The sequence below is a fragment of the Euleptes europaea genome, chromosome 11 (genome assembly GCF_029931775.1).
Source record: "Euleptes europaea isolate rEulEur1 chromosome 11, rEulEur1.hap1, whole genome shotgun sequence".
In the NCBI taxonomy this organism is placed as follows: Eukaryota; Metazoa; Chordata; class Lepidosauria; order Squamata; family Sphaerodactylidae; genus Euleptes; species Euleptes europaea.
In genome coordinates this window covers 43,357,777-43,381,637 of record NC_079322.1, presented here as the reverse complement: position 1 = coordinate 43,381,637, position 23,861 = coordinate 43,357,777, and the positions used below count along the sequence as shown (strand labels likewise).

Below are 23,861 nucleotides of genomic sequence, written 5' to 3'. Positions count from 1 at the left end.
CCTTTTATTAATTCTCCATGATACCCATCTATGCTTGCATTTTATTCCCATTGAAGCGTGAATTAATCTCCACGCTATATCCCCAGTATACAGAAACTTGACTATTGTCAGTAAATCAGTAAGAATTGGTGGTTCTGAGACCTAACAATCCTAAACAATTTGCTACATTGTATAATGTAAGTGGTTAGAAAAACAATTGATACTATCACAACCATTTATTTGTCTTCTAACACAAATAGTCTTTGCCTAATTTGCACATACCGCAGAATGAGGTGGTAGTATGAGTGGCATCAGACTGTAGGTGAGGGGTCACATTTTAATGCACTCCCTGCAAATTAAAAATTAGAACATCAGTGGGAAAGGTTGCTGCTTACCCCTTCGTATACTGAGCTAATTTTTCACTTACAGGGAATTATTAATATTGGAAGATCTTGAAAAGCATAACTCTTCAGTGCAGTGGTACAGTCCCTGGTACCACTTCTGCACTTGGCTGCCTCATTACAACCTCATTCTTCTGCATGCACAGATCAGGCCTACACACCAGTAACTAATGTGTGTTGCTGAAATGTTACAGGCCATTGCCCTAATGGATGAATTCCGAGGCTTAGATAGAGATATAGAAGGTTCTGCTAAGAGATGGAAAAAATGGGTGGACTCAGAATGTCCAGAAAAGGAGAAGCTTCCTCAGGAGTGGAAAAGCAAAAGTTCTTTCCAGAAGCTCATCATACTAAGAGCTTTACGCCCAGATCGGATGACGTACTCCCTCAGGTATGCCATTAGATATTGTAGGCTAAACACTAGGGTTTCCAGGTCCCATTTCACCACCGACAGGAGGTTTTTGGGGTGGAGCCTGAGGAGGGTGGGGTTAGGCGAGGGGAGGGACTTTGATGCCATAGAGTCCAATTGCCAAAGCGGCCATTTTCTCCAGGTGAACTGATCTCCATCGGCTGGAGATCAGTTGTAATATAAGCTAGTACCTTGCATTTGGCAACCCTACTAAACACCAACCTAACCCATTCCCACTAGCCTTATCTCCAGCCCACAACCACAGTCCCTATTTGCATATGGACTAGATTTGACACAAATAGACTTACAAAGAGATGAGTACTGATACCTGCCATCTCCACTGTGTATATGCACAGTGAAAATTATTGTGTTAGCATTCTATTGACTACCATTTAAACTGACTGCTCTGCTGATACCTCCCGTTAATGAAACAAGTAGCTCTTACTGAAGTCCAAGAACTGTATTTGAGCTAAGCTCTAATTCTGCTGTTTCTTTGTGCATTCACCCTATGTCTTGTACATTTCTGTAGGGATTTTGTGGAAGAAAAACTAGGCCCTAAGTATGTAGCTGGAAATAGAATAGACTTGGCTAAATCCTATGAAGAAAGCAGTCCAGCCACTGCAGTATTTTTCATTCTCTCTCCCGGAGTTGACCCTCTTAAAGACCTGGAGACAGTTGGTGAGCCTATTTCATTCATTAAGAACTACCAGGCTTGTTTGGAAATTCAGGCCTGTAAATATTCAACATTCCCAATTCTAGGGAGGGGGGAAAATCAAAATCAACATTCTATAAAAAGAATATATTATGCAGATAAAAGAGGTGCAAATCAGCAATGCATGCAGTTCTGTCCAAATAAATGTCCTTGTGCTTGTCTCCTTTTATGGAACGCTTGGCACAGACTTGCGTGGCTTGATGAAGAACATGTGAGATACATTAATGTTGGATGGATAAAGTTGGGGGGTATCTGTATTTGTGGGTGTTGGAAAAGGGAATGGAAGTTGCTTTGATTGAGAGAGCATTTTGCATTTACAGGCATTTTGGCAGGAATTCTAACATGGCTGTAGTAGCAGGAAGTCTCCCTGATACATTTTTTTTTCTGTTGCTGATTTGTAGAGCCCATAAACCTTTTCTTAATGCATAGGCTGTGATTGGTAACAATGGGGGTTTGTGCTTTGACTTAGGGCGAGAGTTGGTCTTTAATTAATGCATGTTAAGCTCACAAAACCCCCACAAATACTCATTATAAAGAATAAAGCAGATTTAAATTTGGAATTGTTTTCCTCAACAAGAGTTAAGTTTTAAAGATTTCTTCCCCTCTGCCCTAACCCTTCATTCACTATGGAAGGATGGATAAAAAGTGCGAGGCTATTAGCACTACAGTGTGAAGAAATTTTTAGATTGAACATTCCTCTGCTTGGCATAATGCAGGCTCTTTTGTGCAGTTCCTTACCTTTTGACTAGATGAGGGCCAGAGGGCAATTTTCTCCATGCTCATGTAATCTTGTGCCCCCTGTGACTAAATAATGGTCATTATACAAACTATATTCAATTGTGTAAGAAAGTGTCGCTTTGTACTTAGGATTACTATTCCCCACCGACTCTGCTGAGAATACCAGGTTAATACAGCTGTGACCTGACTGTGCTCAATTTAAACTCAGGCCTCACAAGGTGAGAAGCTTGCGCATTTACCCACTGAACCAATCAGTTAAAAAACTGATGTGATAGCTACCACATGTTGCTCCCTTTTTTCCACAAGGGAAATGGTTTGCACCCCCTGTATGAGTTTATAAAGCTCGGTAACAATACCTAGCATCTATCAAAATGTCAAAAGGTTCATTATCTTTAAACCAAGGGAGCAGATTTCTGTATGCTTCCCCCCCGCCCGATACCAGAAGTAAGACTGCTGTTGAGAGCTCGCAATTTTGCTTGTTGAAATAGTGTTGAGTGAAGGGCTTCAGAAAAATGAATGCACATTGTCCCAGTGATAGTGAAATTAATGGGGCATTATCTTTCCCCCCTTCCACACACACCCTTTTGTTTACCCCCCCCCCCCCCGTTGCTGCACTTGCAGGCAAAAAACTTGGCTTCACAATCGACTCTGGAAAATTTCATAATATCTCTTTAGGACAAGGACAAGAGATTGTTGCAGAGGAGGCATTAAAGAAAGCTGCCAAGTACGGGCACTGGGTTATTCTCCAAGTAAGTGCATAATGGTGTGATTGATGTTCTTTATGTATGCAGTGGAGTGGCTGATGCCAAGCATGCTGGACCGGTGAAGTATCTGTCAGTAACATAAATAATCAACATAGGTTCTGTGTAATTCTGAGAGAAGAATGCTTCACCTGGCAGTAAAGAGGTTTATGGAGTGTTTGTGGCATTTGTAACTTTCCCTTAATCTTAACGATTCTGAAAAACCACCAAAATTAGTGCTACCTGTCTTAATTGGCTGGTGCTAAGTCCTTCTTGCTCCTCAAAAATGGCTGCTTCAGGAATGGGAGATGATGTTCTGTCAAACATATCTCTGAGACGAGAGTTACAAGTGGGACTGTTATCGTGCCATACTTGCAGTGTCTTCCACTGGCATATACTCTTTGGCGGGAAAACATATTTCAACCCAATATGTTGATATTTCAAATAAACTGTATTATATTTCTACTTAAGTAGTAATATTTCTTGCCTGGTTTAACATTTCACGTTTAATATGCCTTGTTTCAGATTTCTGCAGTCCTAGTCCTATTACATAGTTTGATGTCTCCTCATCCTATTGATTGTAATATCTTACATTATGTAATCAGCCTTGAGTCTCTGTGAGAAAGGTAGACTGTAAATAATGTAAATAAATGAAATAATCATTTCTGAACATTCTCCGAGCTCTGGGAACAGCCATCTGTTGGATGTAGAAGAAATTATTTATATATTCAAACACTTTGCGAATCCCAGTTTCCTAATACTGCCTACAGATAATGTTAATGTAATTGAAGCGGAAACCTTCTTGCACAGTCTTTAACTCCTCTCTAGTCTTGAAATTATTTTAGAATTAAATGATACTTGGAGTGCTGCCATGTCCATTGTCAAGCAACTGCGCAACAATGAAAGGACAACAGTGCTTAGGTCTTATCCTTTTAAAATGATAAACTTGTTTTTACAGTGAAAATGTTTCATTCTCTCGTACAGAATATACACCTTGTAGTCAAATGGTTGGGGACCTTAGAAAAACTGCTGGAGCAATACAGCAAACAAAGTCACTTGGACTACCGTGTCTTTATTAGTGCTGAACCAGCTCCAACTCCTAAAGAACACATCATACCTCAAGGAATATTAGAAAATTCCATTAAAATTATTAATGAACCACCAACTGGAATGCTGACAAATCTTCATGCTGCTCTGTACAATTTTGACCAGGTCAGGATAAGTTGTGCACCAATCGTTTTCTGTTTCTTTCTAAATTCTAATAAAATTCTAATAAAAGGCCTTGTTCTGGCCATTGGGTACTGAGTGTGGAATCTTTGGGTTTTCAAGTGCAAAATCAGTTCTCAGGTGTCACAAGGGTCTTATCCTGCAATGTCTATTCCAACTGTTAACCAGAAGAGTGCATTGTGGTTTGATGTTCATGACCCTCTTCCCACACACACACATGCACCATGGTCTAGGCCCACACCAGTGGGAAATAAAATAGTTGCAAAGTAGTAAACCATTCTACTGGTAGAGAAATATGATTGTCTCTGCCATGCAACTGACTATCAGAGTTGCAAACTGATGAGCCATTTCTTTAAGCTAGTTTTTCTGTGTAAAGTAATCATGAACAAATGATTGAGGTAGCAAAATATTTCATTATGCATTTATACAATGCCTTTCCATCAAAAAGACTAAAAAAAAAATGACTGATATCCACATCCCTTTTTCCCAATATAGTCTGGTAAAAGCCAGATGGGCAGCTTCATGGTAAACTGGTTGTTTTATTTTGCCAGGAATGTATTGATTGGGCAGCTGATGTGTTCAGTAGTCCTGTGACCAGTGTGTGTGCTGCACTTCATATGTTCTAATGTACATGAGGCCTGCATAACTTGTGGTACACTATACCAAAGGCACCATATGAACCATATATTGGGGTCTTCCAGATGCATGACAACTCCCCTGTTTTTGCAATCACACCAGTATATAAGCAGGTTTATCAAGCCTGTTGGTAGGCTACCTTTAGCTTAGTAGATTGTAAATTAGGCATGCCTGATATAAATGCATTTTCTTATACATATGATATCTTCAAGAATACAACATGTTGCCTTGAATTATTTGCAGTTTTAGACTTACTTTTTGTTACACTGCCAGTCAGCTGTAATGCAGTATATGGTCTAGATCCAAGAAGTTGCGCAGAAGCATATGTCGTTGTGCACAGAGAATTCCCTTGCTGTGGTAATAATTGCATTAAATTTCATTTAAGCAATATCTACAGAACTGAATATACTATTAGATTCAACCATTTCTAGCTTACATATCAACATGAGAAAAGCAATTAATCCTCTTAAGGAAAGCACAGACATAGGGTCTTGGTGATTTGATACAAATTTTGTTCATATTTCTTTGTTTAATAGGATATACTTGAATTATGTGCCAAGGAGCAGGAGTTTAAAAGTATATTCTTTTCCCTCTGCTACTTTCACACCTGTGTTGCCGGAAGACGCAAGTTTGGACCTCAAGGATGGAATCGAAGATATCCTTTTAACATGGGAGATCTTACCATCTGTGTCAATGTCCTCTACAACTATCTGGAGGCAAACACTAAAGTAAGAATTAGGGTGGGAAGTCAAATATCTTTTTGGTAGGGTGGTGATTCTAGTGTTCTTTCTTTTAGAAGAGAACAAGAGGGAACAGAATGAATTTCCTTGGAAGTCTTTAGAGAAATAAATCAAATATGCATCTGTTGTTGGGTATATATATCACACAGATCAAAGGTTTTCCACAGTGGCTGGTTGAACTTCATAACATAAGTTGATCCAGTTCCACACTACTGAGTTCACTAAAATAAAATAAAATAAATAAAAATGTCCTTCATTATGTTAACAAAAACAGTGGTTTATATGTGCATATATGCCAAATTCATTAGGCAGGTAATGAAGCATTTGCACAACTGTAATTACATACAGCAGTCCAGACAGTTCATAACATTGCATTAATAATCACTACAATTAATTCTGATGATGGAAGCAATTTGCGGCACATCACATGTATAAATAATGGTGCATTTCCTGTGTGTGTCATTATTATGGATTGAAGGCCACCTTGTTGTGACTTTCTCAGAAATGTTCCCCGTGAGTCCAAGTTTCAGACTAGATAAGTGATTTACTCTCTTTGGAGATCAGCTGCTAGTTGGAGGATACAAAACTGTCCACATGATACAACTGATAAAAATCATGTATGTATGTGGGGAGGGGTGGAAGTAAGATGTTTAGAATTCACCCTTCTGCTTGTAATGAGTTTTGTGCATCTTCGAAAGCTGGCTAACATAGTTGGTCCAATAAAAGCTTATCATAATATTTTACTGTCTAGCAGTAACTGATTAGGGACTTGATATATAGATCCAGGCACAAAGGGAGACAGGTGAGTCTGCATTTGTCTCTTCCCACAACTGGCTTTTGCACTCGCACTACAACAGAGCTGTGCACAAAACCTGTTTTTGCCCATAGATTTTTGCCTGCCTAGTAGAAATGTTTGTGATATTAACAGGGCTATTTTAGCTCTGCTGAAAACTCATCTTTTCCAGTCTTTTCAATGGATTTTCAAAGTATGTTCAAGCTTAATCAGGAGCATAATTACATATAAATGGGAGGCGGATGGTGTCGCTTAGTCTATTGGTGGACATCTGGCCAGTCTCTGGTGGACCACGTAGTACCTAATCGTTGCTGTGATTCTAATAAAGAATGCTGAACTAGGTCAATTTGGCTTAATACTATAAGCATTTCTTATATTCTTAAACAGGGGTACTCAGTATTACTTATCGCCGATTAGTTATGCCTTTACTATTGAGAGATGCTGATAGTGCACTCTTGCTTTGTATATTTAAAACACATCAGAGGACTATGCAGATTATAAGCTTTTTAAAAAATACATTATGCAACACTCAAATTAGCCCACCCTTATATCCATTGCTAATTTTATCCATATGTGTTAACATTATATTCCATGTCCCACATAAAGTACACATTATTTCCAGCTTTTCTTCATTCCAGATGGGAAAGAATAATACAATGGGCAACTTACTGTGAATGTGGAATGTCACAGTTTCAATAATTGCTTCATTTTATAATGATATTGTAAAAATGTATGAATATTACAAGGAGGTATAAGAGAAAAATGGTGTCTCTTCCTTTTTCTACTATATGTATATTAAACATTTATTATATCAGAGTATAGGTTACAAAAGAGTCTATTGTGGCCTTCTAAATATAGTGCAGATTTCTGCAGACCTAATGTACCAGATATAAATCTTGCCTATTAAACCGATTTCTCTGATTACATACTCAGTTTGCCGTTGCAGGTTTCCTTCTGCATACGTTCAGCCCTCAGGGAATTCACTACTTATTTTACAATGGGACATGAGCTCCTGGGACCACCTTTAAAAAACTGAATTGCTTTTCAGTGTCAAAATGCAGGCAATGTGAACAAAAATCATTTACCTATCTGAGTGGTACAGAATAATCCAAGCAAGCACTAGGTCGTTTTCTGTAAATTGGCTGGTGGTCATGATTTAATTTCATCCCATCTGTTTTTTATGCAGTTTGGCTTCAGGTTCTCTCAGCCTTTACAGCTGAAGCTAATAGCAGTATATGTAGGGATTATTTTTTTCCTTTTTGTCTGAATTGGATTATATAGTAATGATATTAGAGGATTCATACTAATAAAGCACACTGTTAAAGTTTCAAAACTGTGGTCCATCCAGTCCAGAATACAGGTTCACACAGCGGCCAATCAGTTACCCAAAGGACCAGCAAATATGGTACAGAGGCTAAGGCCTTCTCCTGATGTTACCTCCTAGCAGTGGTATTCAGATGTTAGCTGCCTCTTCTGAATAAGGAGGTTCTCTTTACTCACCATGGCTAGTAGCCATTGATAGACCTATCTGTCTAATTCTCATTTCCTCTAACCTATGATCATGGCCATCACTACCTTTACTGGCAGTGAATGCCACAATTTAATTACTTGTTGAGTAAAGAAGTATTTCCTTTTGTCTCACTTGAATCCATTGCCCATCAACTTCATTGGTTACCATCCAGTTATGGTATTATGAGTGAGGAATAAAAGTTCTCTCTACTTTCTCCACCCCACACATAATTTTATAAGCCTGTACCGTGTCCTATCTTTTTTTCTAGGCTGAGAAGTCGCTAACACTTCGGCCCTTCCTGTTAGGAAAGGTGCTCTAGCACCTCAATCATCTTGGTTGCCCTCTTCTGCACTTTTTCCACCTCTGCAATATTCATTTCAAACTATGGCAACCAGAATCCATGTTGTAGATCTATATAGAGACATTATAACATCTGTTGTTTTATTTTCAGTCCCTCTTCCTAATTATTCCCAGCATGGACTTTGCCTTTTTCAATGCTGCAGCTCCCTGAAAATATTTGAATCAAGCTTCCACTAGACCCCCAAAATCTATAGGAAGTTAAAAATGTTTGGTTCCAGTGTGCATCACCTTATTCTTAAATTTACTGCATTTCATTTCCCACATTTAAACAGATATAGCTTCTTACAATCCTGGTTTACAATGTCCTGAATATTTGGAATGACTTGAAAATTTGGCTGCTACACTGCTATCCTCAATTCCAAATCATTTATAAAAAAAACTTCAGTCCCAATACCAATCCTTGTAGGACTTCTCGCTTTCTTTCTTTCTTTTACACAATTTTCATCTCATCAGGACCACCATTGCAAGAACTGTCCATTTATTCCTACTCTCTGCCTCCTGTCATTGAACCAGTTTTAATCCATAAAAGGATCCATATAACTGCTTAGCTTACTAAGGAGTCTTTGTTGTGGTACCTTGTCAAAAGCCTTTTGGAAGGATCTAATGCAGGGATGGGGAACCTCAGGCCTGGGGGCCGTATGCAGCCCCTGAGGACAGTTTTTGTGGCCCTTGGGAGCTCCGAGGCCCCGCCACAGAGGCGCGGCATAGGGCGGCCCTCCCTGAGGGTGTTCCTGGGGCCACGGCTTGCAGGGGTGCTGCGGTGCCCTTTGGACGTCCTCTCGCTGACTGACAGCTGTTGGTCGGCGAGAGGAGGGGGAGGGACGCTTCCCCCAAGGTTGCCCCCTATAGCCGCAGTGTGCAGGAACACTGGGGCACCCTGTAAGCCCCTCTTGCTGCCTGTCGGTTGTTGAGCAGTGAGGGGTGGGGGAAGAGGCCCCCGGCTCCCGGTGGCAGAGCATGCACGCAGGAGCCGATCGGACTTCAGGGGGCCTTTTGTGGACTCTGGGGCGGGGAGGGCATGAAGCCTGGGGCCAGGTCGCGTGGGGCCAGCGGGTGTGTGTGTGTGGGGGGAGAAGGCTTTTCTCTCTCCCTCTCTTTCTGTCTCTTTCTTTGTCTTCTCCCCCTCTTTCCGTTTCTTTCTCCCTCTCTCCCTTTTCCTCTTTCTCTGTCTTCCTTCCTCCCTTGCCGATCGACCACAGGCTGCGCCTCCCTGGCGCCTCGTTTGCTCGGGCCCACAGCTGGCTGCCCTCCTGCCAGGTGGGGAGAGGACTGGGGGAGCCTCCAGGCCTTCTCTGCGTGGCCTCCCCTGGGGTTGCCAACCTCCAGGTGGTGGCCGGAGACCTGACAACCCTAGCCTCTCCCCCACCACCACGAGATCTACACCTGGTGTGGCCTCCGAATGATGTTATAAATGTGCAAATGGCCCTTGGCAGGAAAAAGGTTCCCCACCCCTAATCTAATGTGTACCAGTTCACTCTTATCCACACACTTCTAACCTGTTCTAACCTGTTCACTATCTCTTCGGACTGAGTTGCCCTGAATTGGTGGCTCTCTAGCTCCAGCTGGCTTATGCCCAGCAGCCAGGTTCTCTTTTGATTTAAATGGAGTCCATCTCTCTTGCATAGGTTTGGCTTGTCCCAGAAAACCCGCCCTCCTTTCTGATCCATGCGAACTATGCCTATCTAGCTGGCCCTGGGAATATTCCTACCTCTGAGGTCCTGGCCTTTAACTTTCTGCATAGTAACTTAATTTTTTCCCTCCAGGACCACTAAACTACATTTCTCAATATCGTTGGTTCCAATGTGCACCTATTTAGACAACACATGATGTCTGTAACCTTTGCACCTATTCAACATGCTAAAGAGAAACAGTAAATTTTACTGGGATAGAGCTGAAATTGTTTTCCATTAACTCTTGTGACTCAGATCACTAAAAGGAGGTAGTTCAATGTGTTAAGTAGCAGCAGTGAGTGGCTGGAGTTCATGAATAAGAAGTCTTCATCAAAACAGACTTACAAACCAGCCTCTCATACTGCATGATCATGGAATTTTTTGAACAAGTAGAATGCATCATTTTTTTGAAGCAAATAAAGGTACAAGTATGGAATGTGGGTTCAAAATTCATCCCATAACTGAATTTCAGTTATTTGCCTGTGGAGAATTTTTTTCACCCACAATTCATAGAGTTTTGACATAGTCACATACATACATATTGCACTTTTTGAGTCTGAGACAAAGGGTTACATAGTCTGTCAGGCACTGAACACTGATGGTTCAATGCTGCTGCTATCTGTTATCAGGCATTAGGATGGGGCACAGGGGAAGTTTTTGGCTTCTAAATAGATTGCATAGCTCCATTGTGTGCAAAAGCCCTTTACCCCAACACAGAACTTCTATGGTTGCCCTAGGAAATCATAAGAAAATCTTGATTACCTAGATTTAGCGGGGCTTTCCTAATTTACCGTAAATGGCAGTGCCAATGCTGATAAAAACACAGTTGTTTGGCTTTTCTGAATCACATTTATTAAATAACTGAAGCTCTTGGAAACAGAATACTATAAAGCACACTGAAGAAAAAGCAATATTATTTGGTAAATTACTTATGTAAACCTTGAAACTTAATATACAATAATTGTATTTTAAGACTAAAAAGGATTTACCATATTCAAATTCAAAATTGTCTTAGATGTTTTAATTTGACCGCCTCCTTTTTTATTGAGTTCAGCATGGATTATATAAAAAATGCATTTAGATAGTCGTGTATTGAAACAGAAATAAACTTGCAGTGAGCGCACTGGAATAGCTGCTGCTTTTAATTTCCGCTGCTCTGTCACCTCATGTAATACACAAGCCTATAATTAAGTTTTTACTTGAACAGTTGGGAGGCAAATACTGCCCCTGAGGATGCAAGGTTCTTGTCTGGAAGGGCTTCGTCATAAATTGTTGTATTTTTTTTTTCTTGAAATCAATCTATGGAAGAAAATTTGCTTAGCCAATTTTACTTAATGTGGCAGTGCCTTTTAAAAAATAAACATCCTCTGGTCATTAATCACAAGCTACTTGAAGAGCATTATGTGCACAGCCCTACAACACACATAACTCTCTTGAATATGTGATCATATAAATGTTAACTACATTCCTGCTGAAAACCTTCAGAGCATCCCAAATTAAAATAATACTGTTTCACTCCTTTATTATATTTTGAAGGGATAGATAAAAGATATCAATCCATACATCCCAGGGCTAACAAGAATTTATACTTAACTCTAAAGACCACATAATGAAACACGTTTTTAGTGCATTACATTCTCTTGTCTTGCACAGTATTTTCAAAGGATTTTTGTTGCTGCTTTAAAAGCACCTCCCCCAAGATAGTAAAATCAGGAATTAGAGCTTTCCTGCTGTTATGCCGAGCCACAAACTAGTTAAGATGAAATGCTTGGAACTTCAGTAATTTTGCACCCTGATCCAATTTATGTGTCCTCAGAAAGAAGTCCCTCTAGTGAGGAGTGCTTCCAAATAAGTGCACGTAGAATTGTAGCTTGAGCACAATTCTTTGACTTCAGTGTAAATTAGGGGCTGGTTGCTATATGTCACTGTGCCAACAACCAAACAGTCAGAATGGGGCTAAAGGCCGCCTGATTCAGCCTATGCAGCATGTATCAGTCTGGCAAGCCAACCTTGGCTATCATATTAGCGCAGCAGGATAGGTTGATGCTCTGCATTACAATTCTGTTCTTTTTACATAAATTCCACCTTTTTTGCCATCAAGTCACAGCTGACTCATGGTGACCCTTTGGCATTTTCAAGGCAAGATACTAACCATTGCCTGCCTCTGCATCACAACCTTGGACTTCCCTGGTGGACTCCTATCCAAATACTAACCAGGGGTGACACTGACGAGATCTGACAAGATCAGGCTAGTCTGGGCTATCCAGGTCAGGGCTAAATTCCACTAGAACAGTGATAAGAACATAAGAACAGCCATTCTGGAACAGACCAAGGCCCATCAATCCAGCAGTCTGTTCACACAGTGGCCAACCAGGTGCCTCTAGGAAGTCCACAAACAAGACAATGGCAGCAGCACTATCCTGCCTGTGTTCCACAGCACCTAATATATTCAGCATGCTCCTCTGATCATGAAGAGTATAGGTATGCATCATGACTAGTATCCATTTTAACTAGTACCCATGAATAGCCCTGATAACTCAGTGATAACTCACTCAGTGGCTGGATAGCCACATGTGGTTCTTTGACATGCAACCTGTGACTCTTCTGGGCATTGTTCTCTAATGTGGAATCCACCCCAAGTTCCAGGAAAGGCAGCATGGCCCAGTAGGACTTGTGATTGGCAACTGGTTCTCACCTTGAAACAGCTGTCACCACAGGAACTGGAGGGTGGGTAATGTGCAAGCCTTATGGAGAGAGGGAGAGACGACCCAACATGTTCACATTTGTTCTGGTGATTTAAAAGGTTATAGTCATATATCTAATATTAATAGATACTTATTGTAGGTATGTGTTTGGTGGGCTGGTGCACAGGTCATACAGTAGTCATGTGACTCTTTGTTTGATGGTAATTATGAGTGTGGCTACCCACGAGCCAGCGAGTACCACTGCACTGGAAATATTGAAAAAACTGGGCAAAAGTATGTTGATTTTTCTCTTTGTGCTAATGAAGTCAGTGTTTTGTCACATCAGCGCTATTCTGAATGACTTTGGTTTGTCCTTTTAGAAAGCGTCCTATTTAATTATACATTCCATTATGTTCTGTAGGTTCCATGGGAAGACTTGCGCTATCTCTTTGGTGAGATAATGTATGGCGGACACATCACTGATGACTGGGACCGCAGACTCTGTCACACATATTTAGAAGAATTCATGAGCCCTTCCCTGGTAATAATGTATAGATATGAAGAAAATGGCACGACAACAATTTTGTTACAATATTGTCTGCAAGCCTTTTGAAACAAAACGTTTTAAAAAAATACAAGAATATATGAAAATACTAAAAGCCTCTGTAAAGTAAAAATAAATAAATGCCTCATACCAGGAAGTACATTAACCAAAGCTAGTTCAGTTGAACAAAAGTTACCAGAGTATTGTAGTCTGCCTTGAGTCCCTGTGAGAAAGGTGGACTATAAATAATGTAAATAAAACAAATACATATTGTATCCAACCAGCTTCTCCACTGGTGAAAAGGGGAGGAGGGGATCCTCTTTGATCACCAAAAGGACTATGGTAGAGATCATGAGACCTGCATGGACAAAAATCATGTGGGGCAAGGACTATACTAAGGAGGGGTACTGCACTAAGGTGAGATTGAGTGAAAAGACTGGGGAGTGAAAAAGTAGGCATCCTTATTCTGCATTCACTAACTTCTGATCAGTCTTCAAGGAAGCCCTGTTTAGAGTTGGTTACAGCAAACTAGATACGGTGTTTTTTTCCTTTTGTGTAAAGTTACAGCTGATTTTCAGACCAGGCTGTGGGCCTGAAGACCAAGCTCTATGAGGAAAGGCTGAGATACCTGGGAATGTTCGGAAAGGAGGTGGTTGATGGGGAAAATGATTGCTTTTTTTAAGTATTTGAAGGGCTGTGACTTAGAGGAGGGCAGGGAGCTGTTCCTGTTGGCAGCAGAGGATAGGACTCGCAATAATTGATTTAAATTACGGACAAAGATACTGGCTGGATATTAGGATTTTATTTTTTTTACTGTGAGAGTAGTTCAACAGTAGAATCGGCTGCCTAGGGAGGTAGGGAGTTCCCCTTCTCTGGCAGTCTTCAAGCAGTAGCTGTATGAACACTTGTCAGGTGTGCTTTACGCTGATCCTGCATTGAATCATAGAGTTGGAAGGGACCACCAGGGTGCAGGAAATTCAAAACTAGGTGGCCTGTGTGGCACCTTCCAGCTCTGATTCTATGACTTATGGTGACCCCTGATGGGGTTTTCAAGGCATGAGATGTTCAGAGGTAGTTTGGCATTGCCTCCCTCTGTGTTGGCCCTGGTATTCCTTGGTTGTTTCCCATTCAAGTATTAACCAAGGCCAACCCTGCTTAGCTTCTGAGATCAGGCTATCCTGGGCTATCCAGGCCAGGCAGCTACAGCTTAGCTTTGCTTAAATGATGGTGACCAGTCGTGTCCATGAACAAATGCACACCCATTGTAGCAGACATAACTGATAAAACATATTGGTTACCTCCACTATTTGGACTCCCAGAAGCAGTTCATATCCTGGACACAGCTCCAGGGAGTACCATAAGTCTTCCATAAGGTACAGCTCTTTCCCATTAAAGCTGCTCGGGGGGTGTTCAGATGCCCTCTCCTTTCTGTGTGACATTCTTCATACTCCTCACCCTCCCAAGTCGCATGACCAAGAATTTAGGCCCCCCTCCCCAGGCTAAAGAACTTTGCAGGCACACCTCCCACAAGATGAGATACTGATGGGAAGGACACTTGCCTGGCAAGAAACAAAGGTCAGTGTTTTCTTCCCCCGCTTCCCCATAGCATTATAACACTTTCATATACCTTCCAGGTTTTCCCCATGCTGAAATGGAATTATGAAGTCAGCTTCATACCAGTTGCTATGACTGATACTTTTATCATTGCTTCCAAAAGCTATTGCAAGCCATCATGTTATTAGTGAGATTTGTATCAGTTGAGAATGTTTTATTTTAGATGTGATAGTTTTTATAACTCTGTATCTAATTGCATGTTGTCAATGCAATCTTAGTTTCAATGGAATTTATTTCTAAGTAAGTCTGTTTAAGGTTGTATGCCTAAGCACCAGCGTGGATGACTTATGTCATACTAGCCAGCGTGGTGTAGTGGTTAAGAGCGGTGATTTGGAGTGGTGGACTCTGATCTGGAGAACCACATGAGCAGCGGAGGCTAATCTGGTGAACTGGATTTTTTTCCCCACTCCTACACATGAAGCCAGCTGGGTGACCTTGGACTAGTCACACTCTCTCAGCCCCACCTACCTCACAGGGTGTTGGTTGTGGGGAGGGAAAGGGAAGGTGATTGTAAGCCGGTTTGATTCTTCCTTAAGTGGTAGAGAAAGTCAGCATATAAAAACCAATTCTTCTTCTTCTAGGACTAGAATCTCTTCCAATCTAATTGACTTCATTTGGGTTTAATCGTGTCAAACCAAAGACAACATTCCAACCTATATCTTTTATTTTTTCTGTTTATCTGAAAGGGGTAAAAGTTGGCAAGCACAAGATTAAAAAAAAACATTTCTGGCATGCACCATGAATAGTTGGAAGGATATTCCTTTTTCACCTATTGATGCTGTGTCTTGAAGTAAAGCGAGTATGCTTGCATCTACTCCATCTCTAACTAGTAGGTTTTCATATGTCACAAAGCCACATTCAGTTTAGCACAATTGGAAGTCAATTGGATGGCCCAGGAGTGAGTTACCATGGAGATGGGAAGGATAAACGCTACTGTACTTCTGACCTCCATGGAAGCTGATTTCTCTAAATGACAGTTGAGGTCAAGGAGGCAGCGTTGGAGGCATATTCCGCTCAGGCCTCTTCTACATCTGCCCAATGGATAAGAAAGCCTATTTCTAGCCTAGGCAGTCCATTAACCTTCACAGGCCTGAGCTTTCACTCAAGTACATGTCAAATATAGGTATGGTCTAAAAAAATGACTAGTACTAGATGCCTTAAGGTAACCAACCATAAATTCAGGTCTCCTGCTTTATTTCATACAAAAATAATTTCTGTTTAATTGGACAATGGTTTCCCTTAAGTAAAAAAATGGGAGTTCCTTAGGTAACTGATAGCTGGGTAAATATAGATGAAGGTCAACAAATATATCAGTTAACTCATTTTTATGCCTAGCTGGGGTCTGGATTGCCTTTCTATTTGCATTGATTATCAGGTTAAAGTTGCATTTAGTCATTAGGGTAATCAATAAAGCTCACATAATGTGTAGCTTGGACCACTGAACATTTTAACTTGTTGCATAGAGGATGTTATGCATATATGTGGCCAAAGGCAATGCCTGAGTAATCTTCCTTCCTTCCTTCAGTTTCAAGCAGTGGTATCTTTTTTTAAAAAAAATGCAAACTGTGAAATGGCAGAAATACAGGAAACACCTTTCTGTAAACCTTTCTGAATCTATAGCGATTGAAAACTGAAACATTCTTGTTGGAAGGTTTTTTTTAAAATCATTCAGTACTGACAATGTTGGGCTGCACTTTCCAAATATTTAAGAGCACTTAGGTTTTCTTAAGAGGGTGGTTATGAATTTCACCAATTCCCCACTTCCATTCAGATCCCTCTATATTGTTCCTAAGGGTCCATTGATCCCCAATTAATGAAATTTCCAGGGGGATCAGTGGGCTGAGGAAATTGGCAAAAATCTCTATACCCTCTGGCACATAAGTTTTCTTAACTATGTAGTTGAGTGCTGACTAGCTCCTAAATGCAAGTCTTTTTTAAAAAATTGATTACTACTTTTTAAAAAAGGGAAAGCAAGGATTACTATTGCAAACCCATTCAATAGGAAAAGTAAATGCATAACATGGGTTTCATACACATATGTGCTCATGTTTGGGAAACGTAATTAAGGCAAGCTTCCCTTGAATACATTTGCAGACATGTTATGGATACTGCAGCTTTTCTTAAGGACCCTGACACAGGAAGTTCACAAATAATTATAATTTAGCTCAGTAACGTATCTTGATTATAGGTATAGCGCTAAGAAATAATAAGGCCTAGTCCAGCCCTTTCCCCCTATAATCCTTCTGCCCTCCTCTGTGCTGTGTACTACCTGAACTGTTTTTCATAGATTCTTTTACACCTCACCTGCAAGCATCCAGCAGTCTGCTCCTCCCCAGCCCCCTGGGACACAGGGTTTCCAGGTGTAAGACCAGCACTGCACGTGGAATCTGATTATTTATGCATAACAATCTCCACTGATTATGAAGGGCTAATCACATTGTAGTGTTTGGCTCAGTAGTGCCACACCCACTACAGGGACAGAATGGCATGATGCGTGAATCAGAAATGCTGCCCAGCTTTACAATGCATGATGGATTGAACTATATATTTAAGCACAATGAATAATTATAGTATAATAAAGTTCAAGGTCCCTAATGTAAACAACTTCGTAAGCAAGCGCTTTCGGAGAGTGTGCTTTGCCACAGACTTAGCAGCTCCACATTGTTATTATTACTGCTTCAAACAATGCTGTGGATGGCAAAAAGTACATGCATCTTTACTAGGGAAAGGGAGTGAAATGGGATGATAGCCTGACCCCCATCACACATATAATTACTGCAGTAACACAGAAACCCTCCCATAAGCATGGGGCAGGGTGATTTTCACCAATTTCCTTCTCCCATGTCAGCCTACTCCCCATGCTGCTACTGGGGGAGGGTGTCCACGCAGGAACAGCTTGGGAGGGAAATCCCCCTCCCCTGTGCCCATGAAAATCCAGGTAGGATATAAGCCATACTATTTAAAAACACCTTGGTCCATGGGGGGTGGGGAGAACTTTGCCTGAAAGATGCAAAATGAATACAATAAATACTGAATATTGTTTTTTTTTCTAATTACAGCTTGAAGGAGATTTCAGTTTGGCTCAAGGCTTCTTTGCTCCCCCCAACTTGGATTACGCAGGATACCACAAGTACATAGATGAAATGCTGCCCCCTGAAAGTCCTACACTCTATGGTCTCCACCCTAATGCCGAAATAGGTTTTTTGACTGTCTTGACTGATAACCTTTTCAAGGCTGTCTTGGAAATACAACCCAGGAACGTGCTTGCTGGGGAGGTAGTAGGACAGTCAGCAGAAGAAAAAGTGAGATTATGCTCTTCTTCAGAATCCTTGTTCCTTGTCTCCATTAATATAGAGCTTGCCATAAATAGTAAATTTCAATTCCTCTTATCCCATAAATATGGGTCTGCCCACGCTTAAAAACAGGAAGCAACGTTGTCCACTCACATTACCTTGACCGTTGGAGGGTTTTTTGTTAGCCTTTTTTCATGAAGGTGTCTCTTCTCCCAGGAAGTCAGATTTGGTTTTAGTGACAGCGTCTGGTCCCCTTCCCTGAGAGGTATGAACCAGAAGTGCCATGGTCTTCACCCATTGATGCAATCACTACAGCTAGTAGCATTCCCCCCGCCCCATGATAGAACAAGTAACCTTCCTCCCTTTTCCCCACAGAAACATTCTCTTGTGCCAGTTGGACAGGCTTACACAAATGCTCTGTTGACAACAGGAAAAACACGGCTTATCATTTTTGTGCCTTAATAGAATCCCGAGCAAGAGGTCGAGGCTCCACTTTCTTCAGAATATGCACATTTAAAGCCTTAAAGCTTTAAGACTAGTTGATGTTTAACATGTGGAATAATCAAGATAGATTCAATTTCGGTGCTAGGTAACCCCTTAAACTGTCTTGCTTTGACACAGAGGACTGCACAGTATTGACTAGTAAATGTTAAGACAAATTTGAAGATAAAAAAGATTTTACTTGCCCAGTTGCACAACCTGAGATTGAAGAATCCTAGATTAGGTTATCCTACAAACACTGTAGCTTGCCTGCTCTTCCAGATTTATCCTACTTTCTACTCCCTCTCCAAAACTCCCTTACTGCTTGTTCTATAGGTGAAAATACAAAGCTCTTTAATGTTGCTGCATGCTATATTTCTGAAAAACATATCCAGTCGTGCCTTGAGTCTCAGGTTCCTTTAGGCACAAAATGCTAATCTAAAATAAAGCCCAAAAAATGACAATGGCCGTGAAGCAGTGTTTTGGTCTGCATACAAGGCTCTGAGCGTGAAGAAAGACCTCCCACTACTGCAAGCAAACATATTTTCTAACCAGAAGCTAGTTTTAAGAGAATGTAGGGGGAGTTCTGTTCCAGAGAATGAAATGTTTGGGCCAGCCAGTGCCCACGGTTTTTCTTTGTATGCAGGTGAAGAATGTCTTGGATGATATTTTGGAAAAGTTGCCAGAGGAGTATAACATGGTTGACATAATGCAGAAGTCTGCTGCTCGAACCCCCTATATACTCGTTTGTTTCCAAGAATGTGAGAGGATGAACATTCTCATTCGAGAGATACGGAGGTCACTTAAGCAACTAGACCTTGGTCTGAAAGTAAGAGAAATTAAGTTATGAAAGAGTTAATTAGCTGTTTAAAAATTAGTTGGGAAAGGGAATTCTATGAACTGAAATAATCTGGTTTTCTACAAACATCTAGGGGGAGCTTACATTTTCTTCTGCCATGGAAGCTCTGCAGTCTGCCCTGTTTTTTGGCCTGGTTCCAGATACATGGACCAACCTAGCGTACCCCTCCACATACAGCCTTCCACAATGGTAAATTTCCTATGCTTTATCGAATTTAAACAGTAGTTCTAACTCTATTTTAAAAACTGCATGTTTTAAAATCAGAGCCTTTGAAATTCTATTTTAATTATCACATCAGTAACAAAACATGGAGATAGCTTCCATAGGTCGCTTGTTGGCCAGTGCTGAATAGCTACTGCATTCCCTAAGACACAGGAAAAGGCATTTAAAAATTGCTCTAGGCTTTTCCCTTCATTTCATACGATTTTTCTCTGTGCTGCTTTGCTAAGTTTCACTTTTGGCGCTCTTCCTTATCTATGTTCTGTTTCCAGGACAGAACAAAACTTGGTAACACTGAGAAGTAGCTCAGGATATTTTAAATTAAATAGCTCTCATTAAAGAGAAGGTAGGCAACCTCTGCTCCATACATTTACATTTAAAGTTCTGTACAACAGCTGGCAAGTTAGCAGTGTCACTATTCACTTTCCACTAGCCAGTCCAACTGAGGCGCTTTAATTACTGCATTCCTATCTACCTACAAACTACAGATGTTTATCATACATAATCATAACATGATTTAAAATTATTCTTAGAAGTATTACTTAGCAGGTGTTAGCTTTGATGCATCTTCTGTTTCTTCCTTAGGTTTAATGATCTTCTTATGCGATGTAGAGAACTTGACACTTGGACACAAGATCTTGTGCTTCCTGCAGTAGTGTGGCTTTCTGGTTTCTTCAACCCTCAGTCTTTTTTGACTGGTATGTTTTACTGGCTCTGACAGGCAAAACAGGATTACAATTCTTATAAAGTATTTTGACTCAGCCTTCTTCAAAACATGAATACAAAAGTGACTCTAACATTATGAGAGGGAATGCATCTTGGTCATCTTCTAGGCATGTAGTGGGGGTCACTGGGGGTGGATGTAGTTGTGAATTTCCTGCATTGTGCAGGGGGTTGGACTAGATGACCCTGGTGGTCCCTTCCAACTCTATGATTACAGGTGGCACAAATGAGTGCCTGTGGTAAAATCTTTTGTCCGAAGACTAAGATCCTGAAAGTAAAAGTGCAAATGAGTGAGGCATTTAAAACAATGTTGAATTGGGTGAATTATCTAGGGGAACCAGAAGCCACAGCATCTTTCAAGCTAAGCTGATATGAACCTGATCAGTACCTTGGTGAGATCATAGTGAACCCCAGTTATTTGCTAAAAGCCAACAGATATGTAAGTATGTGTGTGTACATATATACATACATATCTATATCTATCTATCTATCTATCTATCTATCTATCTATCTATCTATATATATATATCTAAAATCACTTGAAAACTCAGTCATATTGAGATAAATGTATTTAGCTTTGTTTAGTTTATTAAATTTTTACCCTGCCCTTTCCTGACTGAAGTCAGGCTCAGGGCAGCTGACAACCAATAAAATATACAGTTAAATAGAATCCCTCTACAGACATTTAAAATCCTTATCAAACGTTAAAATTCAAGACAGTGCCCTTATAAAACTAGTATTGAAAATAATTGTGGGGAGGCCAACAAGGAAGGGGGAGGGAGAAACAGGAAAGAGAAAAAGGAAAAGATGGGGGGAGGGGAACGAAGGAAAAGAAAAAGGGAGGGGAAAGGGCAGGGAGGCCACTCAGAGTGGAACCATCACTGTCCTCAACCACAGGCCTGGCAGAGTTCCACAACCCAGTAGAGTTGAGTTGATTTCAGTACAGTGCACGAATGCCTGTGTACTACAGTGCTGAGTAGTCCACATGGAAGCATGCTGTTATTTCCTCATCTGGGTTGGAGGCATTACTTCTGCAGTATTTTTTTTGTACAACAAACCTGGGACTCAAGAAACAATGGACAATATTTTTGAGAAAGTGTGGATTTATTGTTCTACTAAGGTTGGAAAAATAAGGAAATGATTCTTTTAAAATTATCTGTTCTTAGGTCATAAGGTTACATACACAATTTATTCACATACTAATCCCTTTCTTCTTGAAAGCCATTATGCAAAGCATGGCACGAAGGAACAACTGGTCTCTGGATAAGATGTGTCTAACAACAGATGTCACCAAAAAAAGTAGAGATGATTATGGTCACCCGCCAAGGGAAGGAGCGTACATTTTTGGACTTTTTATGGAAGGTAAACATATTAAAGCTATTTGGCATCACTGACATACTGAAACTCAGATTGAGCAGATTAAAGAATACTTTCTAGTGGGCTAAATAATGGTGAAAGAACACAGAACTTACTAACTTCTACTTGCTTACCTTATCTCTTCTCAGCCTTACTGGGGTTATTGTGTAGCACAGTTAGAATACATGGAACTAAGTAAGGAAAACAAGATTGCCTACTACTGTTTTATTATTACTATATTCATTAATATTATGTGGAGATGGATCCATACCAAATTTGCCATTTCCACCAATTCCCCTTTCCCAATGCAGACTCCTCTCATAGTGTTCCTAAGTGTCATCGATCCCCTATGAGGGAGGAGGCAGGGAAGTTTCATTCCGCTGATAGAAAATTTAGTCTGGATCCAACCCCTAACAACATTCTGGCTGCAAAGGATTTCCCTTGACAAACCATACAATTCCCCTGCTCCCAGGATAAACAGAAGCTAAATTTGAACTCTGTGAGTCACGGCTTGCCTAGAGTTATGCTGGCTGTTTTTACTGCACACTTGAAAATAACCTGACAGATAAATTTCACTACTGGTATTCTCTTAAGCAATTCATGAATATTTATTTTTTATGCAACTAACAGCAACCGCGTGTTTCTCTGGTTACAGGCGCGAGATGGGATATCCAAGCAGGAGCCATAGCGGAAGCATGTCTGAAGGAGCTGACTCCCGTCATGCCAGTAATCTTTGTAAGAGCGATTCCAGTGGAGAGGCAAGAAACCAAGCACATTTATAAATGCCCAGTATATAAAACTAAAAATAGAGGGCCCACATATGTTTGGACGTTTAACCTGAAAACCAAAGAAAAGCCAGCCAAGTGGGTGCTTGCGGGAGTAGCCTTGATCTTAGCAGTTTAGCATACCTCTATCCAATTGATCCCAGCCTTTGCTACGCAAGCCAAACCAGGAGAGCTCTGCTCTCATTTAATCATAATGTAGACATTATGTCAACATGTTACTTCTGAGTACCACAAAAAGTCCTTAGGATGGTGTTGTACGAGGGGAGGGAGGCAAAGCTATGCATCTCTAATGCAAATACAAAATTTAACAATATGTAAAGCACCTGCCTTTAAAAGACCAAACTAGATAAGTATTGATAGTATTCAACTCTGTATGTAACTTCTATCTCAAAAATAGTCAAAGCTTATTCTCTTTCTTTTAAAAGTAGGTGTCTTGAAAAACGTGTTTCTCTTGCTCATTATAGCATCAGCATAGGAAAATATCAAAATAAAGTTTAATTTAAATATTCCAGTGTATGTTAATCTTATTGCTCCCAATAACTAGCTGCAATAAGCCAGTATATTGCATACAGAAACAGATTCGCCACATCATGAGTAATGTGCCAATCCTCTGTCTCTTGGCCACTGTGGCTTTCTTTCAGATTCACAAACAGTACATTTACACAGATGTAATGTTCCTAGTTTATGTAACACCAGAAGACTTGGACACAGTTCAATTTTGCTTTCAAGGCACATATTTACAATCAACTGAACCATTCAAAAAATTTGACGGGTCAAACTGCATGTAAGGATTTCTGCACACTGTGCAATGAAAGAGATAGTTGATGCTGTGCAGAAGGTAGAACAAGTTTGCAAGACGGAAGCAAGCACAAAAAGTACCAACGAAAAGCCATGTTATGGTGTTTAAATTTAAATACAATTTGTTATGGAATTTTGTTTTATTCAGATGCCAAAAGAGAAAATCGTTGGGGGTTAACAAACAATAGAACCTGTAGGATGCTGGGCCAATAAAATAGTGCTCCAAGTATTACATTTGTAACTAAAAGATTGGGTTGAAATACTTCTAATGCAATTGAGAGCAGCACTTTCAGCCCAGTCCGGAAGGGGGGGATGAAAGGGGTTAGGAAGCAGAGTGACCCCTGCGGTGGCGTACCACTTACACTGTCCAGATGAGCAAATACACCGGCATAGGGGAACTTACGCTGCCAGAGGGGAGTCATGCGGCTGCATCCCACATGGGCGTCAGCATGGCCACCGCTGGCATTTTTACGGCGCGAGACCTTGCGCCGGGGTTGATGGGGGCATTCCCAGGGTAGAGTCGACTTTAGTCAGCTCCCAAAGCCCCTTTCAGTCCGGGAATGCCCCCTTTGCCCACCCTCGAGTTACACCACG

At 40.7% G+C, this 23,861-nt stretch overlaps 1 protein-coding gene across 1 annotated transcript in view; it reads left to right on the top strand.

Moving 5' to 3' along the window:
- DNAH11 (dynein axonemal heavy chain 11) overlaps nt 1–22,670 on the top strand; it is a 164,127-nt gene extending 141,457 nt beyond the window's left edge. The window contains exons 70-81 of the mRNA XM_056857443.1: nt 575–768; nt 1,316–1,464; nt 2,858–2,985; nt 3,961–4,188; nt 5,376–5,567; nt 13,018–13,137; nt 17,814–18,056; nt 19,174–19,356; nt 19,460–19,575; nt 20,191–20,303; nt 21,550–21,690; nt 22,340–22,670. Coding sequence (XP_056713421.1) covers nt 575–768; nt 1,316–1,464; nt 2,858–2,985; nt 3,961–4,188; nt 5,376–5,567; nt 13,018–13,137; nt 17,814–18,056; nt 19,174–19,356; nt 19,460–19,575; nt 20,191–20,303; nt 21,550–21,690; nt 22,340–22,587 — 2,055 coding nt within the window. The 3' untranslated portion in view covers nt 22,588–22,670. The remainder of the gene's footprint in view (nt 1–574; nt 769–1,315; nt 1,465–2,857; nt 2,986–3,960; nt 4,189–5,375; nt 5,568–13,017; nt 13,138–17,813; nt 18,057–19,173; nt 19,357–19,459; nt 19,576–20,190; nt 20,304–21,549; nt 21,691–22,339) is intronic.
- Nucleotides 22,671–23,861: the final 1,191 nt, after the last annotated feature.